This window comes from Mastomys coucha, unplaced genomic scaffold, assembly GCF_008632895.1.
Source record: "Mastomys coucha isolate ucsf_1 unplaced genomic scaffold, UCSF_Mcou_1 pScaffold15, whole genome shotgun sequence".
Lineage (NCBI taxonomy): Eukaryota > Metazoa > Chordata > Mammalia > Rodentia > Muridae > Mastomys > Mastomys coucha.
This window is the reverse complement of record NW_022196897.1, coordinates 12,603,561-12,613,749: the sequence shown is the minus strand read 5'-3', so window position 1 is coordinate 12,613,749 and position 10,189 is coordinate 12,603,561. Positions and strand designations below refer to the sequence as shown.

The following is a 10,189-nucleotide window of genomic DNA, read 5'->3' as shown; positions in this document are numbered from 1 at the left end:
CTCACCTGTGCAGTGGCTCCCCTCACCTGTGCAGTGGGCTCCCCTCACCTGTGCAGCGGCTCCCCTCACCTGTGCAGCGGGCTCTCCTCACCTGTGCAGTGGCTCCCCTCACCTGTGCAGCAGGCTCCCCTCACCTGTGCAGCAGGCTCACCTCACCTGTGCAGTGGCTCACCTCACCTGTGCAGCAGGCTCCCCTCACCTGTGCACTTGTGCAGCATGCTCACCTGTGGGTACCTGCGCTTGATAGACGTCAGAGCTCCTGCTGGCAGCTTAGCCAGTTCTGAGTCCCGGACGGCATGCACTGTGGTTGCTCTGGCCTGGTGGGTTAGTGTCTCCACCTAAGGAAGAAGAGACAAATTCAGGGGTCTCAAACACCAGCCAAAGTCCAGGAGGGCCAGGCTAATGATGCCTGGAGTCCAGCCAAGGCATGTGCAGGTCAGATGCATACAAGCTGTCTTAGAGCCTATACTGCTCTGATAAATCACAATGGCCAAAAGTACCTTGAGCTTACTTCATCTTTTACTTTTAGGTCACTGTTCATCACTGAGGGAATTCAGGGCAGGAACTCAAACAGGACAAGACCTTGGAGGAAGAGCTAAAGCAGAGGCCATGGAGGGATGCTATTTACTGGTTTGTTCTGCTTGGCTTTCTTAAACTACCCACAGAGAATTGGGCCCTCTAACACTAATCATTAACCAAGAAAATGCCCACAGTCTGGTGGGGGGATTTTCTCAACTGAGGTTCCCTCTTCTAAAACGACTCTAGCTTGTGTCAGGCTGACATAGAAGTAGCCAGGGCAGCAGCCTGCAGGAGCTGTGTGGTTAGGAAGCAAGAAAAGGAGCAAAATGACCTAAGCAAGCCTTCACTCTGCACGAAGCTGGTGGGATCTCACATGTGACTGCTGTCCAAACCCCTGGGATGCTCTAGAAGCCACAGGCACCTCTAGCAACTCTGATAGTTCTCAGACACAGGCAAGGGGACTCACAGGCAAGTGTCTCAAGAAACTGAACATTCCTTCAGATACAAATGCCTCTAAAGAAGACACACCATCCCCTCACATCAGATCGGTCCCTCGGACCCTAGAGGAGCCCTGGAGCATGGAGGCGCCCATCTCAGCATCTGGCCAGCTATGCAAACTTCCAAGTAGGAGTTGATGACTGGATTCACGGGCTGTACACAGCATAGCTGCCCTAAGGCCAGGGACTCCCAAACTCTGACATGAAGAGCCGCTGTGAGGCAGAGCTCAGGGAAGGCATGGTGGGAGTAACCCTGGGACAGAGGCTGCACAGGACGAAGCAGCCTCTTGCTGGCAACACCCGGAGGCTTCCCTACAACCTGTTATCAGACAGAAAAAACCCTGAGCTGCCTAAAATTCAAGACTACTTTTTTTTTTCCAGTTTTTCAAGACAGGGTTTCTCTGTGTAGCCCTGGCTGTCCTGGAACTCACTCTGTAGACCAGGTGGCCTAGAACTCAGAAATCTGCCTGCCTCTGCCTCCCAAGTGCTGGGATTAAAGGCGTGCGCCACCACTGCCCAGCTCAAGACTCCTTTAAAAGCAGCAGAATGGCCGGGCAGTGGTGGTGCACACCTTGGGAGGCAGAGGCAGGCAGATTTCTGAGTTCGAGGCTAGCCTGGTCTACAAAGTGAGTTCTAGGACAGCCAGGGCTACACAGAGAAACCCTGTCTTGAAAAACCAAAAAAAAAAAAAAAAAAGCAGCAGAACATGGTCCTGGGTTGTGTAGGAAAGCAGGCCGAGCAAGCCATGCGGATCAGTCAGTACACAGTGCTTCTCCATGCCTCTGCTTCAGTTCCTGCTCCGACTGTCCTCAGTGATGGATTGCTGCTGGAAGCATAAGTGAAAGAATCCCTTTCCTCCACAGGCTGCTTTTGATCAAGGTGATTTACTACAGCAATAGAAACCTACCTAAGACACTGGGACTACACAGTGAGACCCTGTCTCAGAGAAGAAGCAGGGCAGGGGGTGGGGGTTACAGTGGTAGACTGAGCAGGATGTGGTGGGGTAACAAGAGCTACCCAGATTTTAGGGAGGAGCAAAGTAAAGAATACAGTCTTTCAGGTAATTTTTGTTTGTTTGTTTGTAAACTACTGTTGGTTTTTAAAATAGACTTGAGCTTGGGGTAGAGAGATGGCTCCATGGTGAAGAACACTAGGTGCAGTGTGAGTTCCAGGACAGCCAAAGTCAGACAGTGAGACCATGGCTTAAAAATACGAACAGACTGGACAGTGGTGGCACATGCCTTTAATCCTAGCATTCAGGAGGCAGAGGCAAGCTGATCTCTGTGAGTTCAAGGCCAGTCTGATCTATAGAGTGAGTTCCAGGATATCCAGGGCTACATAGAGAAACCCTTGGAAACTCTTGGAAAACAAAAACAAAAAACAAAAACCAACCCCACCAACCCCTCCCCACAAAGTCCAAAAGCAAACAGACAAACAAAAGAGTTTTGGTTGCCCTTCTAAAAGACCAAAGTTCAATTCCTAGTATTTACAAAATGGCTCACAGTTATCTATAACTCCATTCCAAGGGAACTGATGTCCTCTCTTTTCTTTTTTTTTTTTTTTCTTTATACTCTAGGCTGGCCTAGAAGTCACAGAGCTGCACCTGCCTCAGCCTTCTGAGTGCTAGGATTAAAAGCATGTGCCACCACTAAAACTTCTGATACCCTCTTTTGGCCTCTCTGGCATGCAGACATACCTGCAGGCAACAGTCATACACATTAAAGAACAAACACAAACAAAAAACACAAAAAACCTATCTATCTATCTATCTATCTATCTATCTATCTATCTATCTATCCATCCAGATAGATATACAGATAAAGATATATAGTTGTTGTTCTAATGTATATAGGGTTTATTTTTAAAAACCTCTATGTTTTTAGGAAGCTGATGCAAAAGGCTAAGCACAAGTACTAGGGCAGCTCAAGTCTATTGGTGAATTTTAAGCCCACCTGGGTTAGGGTAAGACCCTGTCTCAAGGGGGAAAAAACAAAACAAAAAACAACCAGCCAGCCTGCCAACCAGCTGAAGCCAGAGGTGCAGACTAGAATTTACTGCCATCATCCAGCTCTACATCTGTTACTAACAGATCAGGACCGAGAAAGCCACCTACAGAGGCAGCACAGGGAAGCTAGGGTAAGCTGCTAGTTACCTTCAGCCAAGTCCTTTGGATACTATCCATCAGGGCTTCAGCACTGCCTGGGTGCAAATAAGCAGCCAGAAACCAGAGATCAGAATCTTGGCTCACCCAGAAGGCTAAGATGGGGCCCAAAGACAGGGCCAGGCAGGGAGGGTTGGGGACAGTTATACTCCTCTAGTCACTCAGGCTTCCTCCTCCTCTTCAGGTAACTAGACAGGGTGGTTCCAGAATGTAATGGAAGGCCAAGAGGGTAGCTGGCACCTACCACGCCAACAAGGTCTCCTCGGCCATACTCCCCTGCCAGGCGTTTTTTCCCATCATCCTTTCGAATCACAGAACGCAGCCTGCCACTGAGGACGATGTACGTGCAGTCAGACTTGTCTCCTTGCCTGCAGAGACACAAAGGAGCTCAGCTCAGCAGCCTATGCTGCTCACAGAACCAGTTCCATGACAGCCAACCACATCCCAGGAGGCAACCAATGAAAAGCACAGACTTCTCAAGGATGCTTTGGTTTGCAGAGCAGTAACTGTGCTGGGTGTGGTGGGACACCTTTAATTCCTGCACTCAGAAGACAGAGGCAGGTGAGTCTCTCCAAGTCCAAGGCCATCCTGGTCTACACAGTGGATTCTTGACCAGTCAAGCCTACATAGTGAGACCCTTTGTCAAATAAGTAAGTAAATAAATAAATAAATAATATAAAGTGCAATTACTTCTCACTTTAAAATATTTGTGCTTGCATATATGGGTTTAGTACTACTTCAAATAAGTATTTTAACTTTTCTTTAGCTTAAATTTTAAGCATCATGAAAATGGACAGCTATAACCTAGGTCTCTCTGTGACCTGAGCATAAGTGAGGCCAACAAGGCACATCAGAGGAAAAGACCTGAGAACAGCTGCCGCAGCAATTCCTTAGAAAAGCCACTTCAGATTGCTCTCTGGTCTTTTGATAGGATGATGTGGTTCACATGTATGCACATGGAAAGCTGTCTGCTAAAAGTGTGTTTGTGTCTGTGCATATATGCACAGAACCCAGGATGATGTCAAACAATGTTTCCATGAGTGCCAAGAGTGGGGAGTGGACAAGGAACTCACCTTCTTCATTGTACAACCTTTGCAGGCATAGATCTGGTTGGTGCATTGGCAATACCACTATCCATCAGCAGGGACGTGCAGTGATGGAGACCCCATAGGCCTCTGTACACTGCACACCTTTGGGCCTTTATATACTGTCTACCTGTGGCTTTTTTTGTACACTATGCATCTGTGAGTCTCACCTGTATATGGCACGTCCAGCCTCTACTTCCATCCAGTCTAAAGCAAAGTCAATCTGCCGTACAAAGGACGACATCCTCTTCACAACTGTGTGCGCCACGCTCAGGACAACATCTGGCCGTTTCCTCATGATCCTGCCATGTAATCTGGAGTCATTTCCATTCCCATGAGGCCTCCTCTCACCTCCCATCTTACATCCAGTCCTACTAGATCCACTCCTCACAAGAAGAGTCACAGGTTTGAGAGCAGCAGAAGTTCCCACCTCCCTGCCACAGGACTCTTAACTGTTTACTTTGAGGGAAGGTGACACTGAGGGCTAAGATAGGATGCTACCAAGGCAACCGCCTGCTCTCAGCTGCACAGGAACAACGCATTTGGGGGACAGAAGACCACCCACATGACTGTCCACTTCATGAAGGCCCCTTGAGCACAGGCCACCCCTAAGCTCCAGGTTTGGGGAGCAGGGTTCCAGCTCCACATGTGCAGACTCATGAATGTGACAGCCAGTACGATGAGTTGTGCAGTGCGGGAAGGGTCATTTGTGTCTGCGTATATGCACAGGGACTTTGGACCTGGAGGCATGGAGTCTACCTGGGTGGGCATAGAATGCTGAGGGTTCTGACCAAGAACATTGTCACCTCTCTGGTGACTGTGTGAACCAACTATGGAAGGCAGGGCAACAGCAGGGATATCATGGTGGCTCCAGGGCTGGGGGTCAGGATCTCATAGATACATAGAGCTCATGGGTTATTTATATACACTGGGCAGGACAGAACCAAGGTGGAAGGACTCCAGGCCTAGGCCCAGTAACAGGAGATGGAACTGCCAGTCTATTAGAAACAGGGAAACAAAGCATTGCCACATGCATTAGATAATGTTCCATTATCTAATAATGGAACTAGATAATGTAACATTATCTAGTGTGCCTTTACCATCCCAGGACAGTAAGGCAAGTACAAGATGATGAGAACTTCAGAGAGGCCAATGATAGAATTTTATCCCCAAGATTGGATGAGAGTCCCCATGACATTTGCTGGATCATGTCTGTAAAGTAAGAAATCCTTTATGCACATACAACCACATGTATGCAGACAAGGATATTCAAAGGCGTGTCCACCCAGAGAGTAGGACACATAGAGATACATATGGGCAAGGACAAGTAATACATGCACACACAGATGAAAACACACAAACAAGGTCACATAAATAAACATTAACAAACATGTACATATATAAGCAAGGATACCCATATATGTGCATGCATACAGATATGGATATAGACAAGAATATATAGACAGATATACACACAAAGGTTCATGGAGAAATATGAACAAGGACATGGAGAAAAACTCACACATGGATACATAGACAGTAACATACAGGCACACTCAGAAATATGGATAAGGGCTGGGCGGTGGTGGCGCACGCCTTTAAGCAGAGGCAGGTGGATTTCTGAGTTCCAGGCCAGCCTAGTCTACAGAGTTAGTTCCAGGACAGCCAGGGCTATACAGAGAAACCCTGTCTCGAAAAACCAAAAAAAATTAAAAAAAAAAAAAAAAGAAATATGGATAAGGACATGTACTGAGCATGCAGAAACATTCTACATAGACTTGTAGAAGCACAGACAAACACATATGCACAGGCAAGGGAGGATCAGGCTATGCCAAAGTCAGAGGAGTAAAGAGAAAAAGCAAGACCATGGGGTCCTGGCAACCACAGCAACAAGGTGACTCCTGTCCACCTGACTAGCTTTTTTTTTTTTTTTTTTTTTTTTTTTTTTTTTTTTTTGGTTTTTCGAGACAGGGTTTCTCTGTGTAGCCCTGACTGTCTTGGAACTCACTCTGTAGACCAGGCTGGCCTCGAACTCAGAATCCGCCTGCCTCTGCCTCCCAAGTGCTGGGATTAAAGGTGTGTGCCACCACAGCCCGGCTGGTTGAAACGATTTTTAAGCTGCTATGCTTCCATGGTCTTTTGGCCCCTGACCTCCTCTATCTGAGAATCTACCAAACTTTCAGGCAGGAGAGCTACAAGGTCATAGCAGACATCAGGCATGGATGAAGAAGAGGCCTTCTAGCAATGTGGATACAAATGTGGATGCTGGCTAGCATGGATGAATGTGAGGGGAGGTTGCTCAACTAAACTCAGAAAAAATGTGGACCCTGATAGATAACCACCCCCCGCAAAGCAAGGAATTAAGACAATTTTTAATCGTATGCTCTGGGACTCACAGGACAAGTAGAAAGGCCAGCAGAAGATGTAGCCTGTGGCCTCTCAGAAAAGCTGAGGAGACCATCACTTGGGTGAAGGACATATTTGGTGAATAGGTAGATCCAAGTTTCCAGTTCTATATAACAACCTATACTGAGCAGTGGTGGTGCACACCTTTAATCCCAGCACTCAGGGGGCAGAGTCAGATGGATCTCTGTGAGTCTGAGGCCAGCCTGGTCTACAGACTGAGTTCCAGGACAGCCAGGGCTACACAGAAAAACCCTGTCTCAAAAACAAACAACAACAACAACAACAAACCCCCACCTATACTGCCTTAGGGAAAGGGGGTGGGCAGGCCACTCCGTGGCTACCATTGTGCCTTCCAGCCAGACCTAGTCTACTAGGAATGAGCCAGACCCTAACTCCAGCTCTATCCCTACATATGTGTAGCCACAAAATGTACTGACAACAAGATGTGACTGGGTGAGAGCCATATAGTAACAGAGAAAGTAGCAAATGTCAGATATCACAAGCCACACGGAGGCTCTCTGAATGAATTACTGAACCTGTGTATGGGTATCGGTGTATTCAGCTACTGAGCTGAAGAGCAATGGGAGGCCAGCAGCAGGCCTATCCCTGAGAGCCTTCAGGGACAGAGGACCCAGGAGACAGGGGAGCAAAACAGAGAGGAGCACAGGGGAGGGAATAAGGAGACTCACTCATAGAAGTGGGCCTTTGAGATGGACAAAAAGCTGCAGTCTCGGTTGGCTCTGATGGTGAACATCAGGGGCTCTCCAGTGAGCACCGCCAGCTGTCCCACCATCTCCCCGGGATGTGTGAGGAACAGACAAGTATCCTCCAAGCTGTCAATCTTCTGCTGGTACACATGCAGTATCCCCGAGACCACAAACAAAATATTGACATCCTGAGAAAAGCAGAGACGGCTACCTTCAGCACGATACATGTGATAGTGGTCCGGAATGCCCAATGGATCCAGAACCCAGGAAAGTTTCCCGAGCCCCACAGAGTCACCCTGGTACAGGCAGCTGTTGCTCTGCCTATTCTAGGCTGTGTGTAGCCCAGCCTTACACACGTTTCCACTCACAACATTTTAACAGTCTTATAGCTTTATTATTTAGTGCCTATGCTTTTTTCTTTATTTATCAATTACAGGGAATTTCCTTTCTCAATCTCAGACGTACATCCCTTCCCTCCTCATATGACCTTCAACTGTTCTACATAAATGTCAGCCCATTTCCCCACAGAAATGAAGCAGCCAGTCTCTTTGAAGCTCTACAGAGCTACCCCTTAGAGTCACATATTTTGATCCAACAGTCACAAAAATATGCAGGGCCAAATCTCAACTTCTTTGTATCTATTATGGAACTCATTGCAAATCTTCTCACCCGAACCCCTTAGATTCCAGAAAAGGTTCCAGGGTAGCAGGCACAACCATGGAGAAGCCTAGCACCTAAGCCCTGGGCTGCCCGGACAGTGACTGCCCAGAGGTCCAGCAATGTGGCACTGGGACAACTTCCAACCACTGTACCCTCACCACACCCTGCCCAACACTGAGATGCAACACTGGGATAGGCAGCTCCTATGACCTTTAGAATTATGGTTCTTAACTTACCTGATCTCCCTGTTTTGACACTATGGTACCTGCAGGAACATGAAGAAATGCCACCCGGCCATCCAACAGGGATGGGTCCTAAAACACAGAACAGATTTCAAGAAGGAATATAAAGAGATACTTAAGTGAAGGCACAAAAGATGGGGCCTGAGAGGCTAGGACAGAGGCCACACGAATCTGGCTGTGTCACGTGCTTCTCTAAGGCCCATCCACTAACAGACAAGATTGTATTTTGCACAAAAGATTGGTGGAACACAGCAGAAAACACAGAGGTGCAGACCAATATGCTTACAGATTTACATAGAACAGGGCAGAATTATTTTAGTAAGAAAAGGCAGTTCATTCATAAAGATCACTGGCATAAAGGGAAGACACCAAAGTGGGACCCTTTCCATACTCATTACAAAAACCAAACAACTAGTACAACCCAAAGCAGGAGAACAGGAGACTAAGACACAAGAATCTCTTCAACTCACAAGTTCAAGTCCAACATAAGAGTGTTCTCTCTTTCTCTCCCCCCATCCCTCCCCCCTCTCCTCTTCCTCCCTCCCCCCTCTTTCTCTCTGTCTCAAGACATGGGCTGCTCTTTTAAAAAGCCAACTTAGATAAATCTAACTAGGGTACCATCTCCCATCCCACCTAAAATCTACATGCCTCAAGAGGTCAGGAATAACCTCGGGATTGTCGGAGCACACCGGACTTGCAGGGACTGAGTGTCTGTATGTATATGGGCATGATACCTACAAAGGCCTGGAAAAAATCAAATTTAAATTCACAGCTCTTAGTGATAGTAAAAACTAATAAGAAAGGTAAGAAAAGTCACTGGCCACCATGAGAAAATGGCAGTAAGGGGCTGGAGAGATGGCTCAGTGTTTAAGAGCATTTGTTGCTCTTGCTGAGGACCCAGGTTTGGTGCTAAGCACCTACATGGTGGCTCAATCAACACAGGCCATCTCTGAACCTTTACTAAACTCAAGGGAAGAAAGCTAGCTCAATAAAAGAGGCCATGAGAATAAATTCAGAGAGGGAAGGTGTCTTAATCAGGGTTTCTGTTCCTGCACAAACATCATGACCCAGAAGCAAGTTGGGGAGGAAAGGGTTTATTCAGCTTACTTCCACATTGCTGTTCATCACCAGAGGAAGTCAGGACTGGAACTTCAACAGGGCAGGAGCCTGGAGGCAGGAGCTGATGCAGAGGCCATGGTGGGGTGCTGCTTACTGGCTTGCTCAGCTTGCTTTCTTATAGAACCCACTACTACCTACCCAGGGATGGCACCACCCACAATGGGCCCTCCCCCCTTGATCACTAATTGAGAAAATGCCTTACATCTGGATCTCATGGAAGCATTTCCTCAAGGGAGGCTCCTTTCTCTTTGATAACTCCAGTTTGTGTCAAGGTGACACACAAAACCAGCCAGTACAGAAGGGAACAAAGGAGAAAAGCTGTGGGGACACATGAGCTAGCTCAGCATGGATGCGTCCATCACTTACAGAGTTACTGAGATAACCAGAAAGTTGGACATTAGCTACACAGTCTTGTCTGCTGCAGAAAGAAGACAAGGCTTACCTAAGGGTTCCCATGATGCCAGCAGTGACTATTCCAATGTCATACACAGAAGCAGGGATGGTCCAAGCAAGAACTACATGGCTCCAAGAGACAGACCTCTTACAGAGAACACTACTGACAAAACAGGAAACTCTGGCATTCAGCAATACCCAGAAACGTGTGTGTGTGTATGTGTGTGTGCGTGTGTGTGTGTACATGTGTATGCATGTACATGTGTATGGGAAGGCCAGAGGTTGGGAGTAGGTGTCCGTGTCTATAAATCTCCTCCTTTAAACAACTGTTTATTTCATTTATGTATTTTTTGCGGGGGAGGCAGCAGCACATATGTAACATGTGAAGGTCAGAGGACAG

The 10,189-nt window shown here is 47.4% G+C and overlaps 1 protein-coding gene across 1 annotated transcript in view; it reads right to left on the bottom strand.

Annotated features, from left to right (window-relative positions):
• Pnpla7 (patatin like phospholipase domain containing 7) overlaps positions 1 to 10,189 on the bottom strand; it is a 73,100-nt gene that overhangs the window by 31,574 nt on the left and 31,337 nt on the right. The window contains exons 15-19 of the mRNA XM_031369282.1: positions 8,272 to 8,349; positions 7,358 to 7,563; positions 4,433 to 4,564; positions 3,422 to 3,545; positions 225 to 338 (exon numbers count right to left, since the gene is read on the bottom strand). Of these exons, the coding sequence (XP_031225142.1) occupies positions 225 to 338; positions 3,422 to 3,545; positions 4,433 to 4,564; positions 7,358 to 7,563; positions 8,272 to 8,349 (654 nt within the window). The remainder of the gene's footprint in view (positions 1 to 224; positions 339 to 3,421; positions 3,546 to 4,432; positions 4,565 to 7,357; positions 7,564 to 8,271; positions 8,350 to 10,189) is intronic.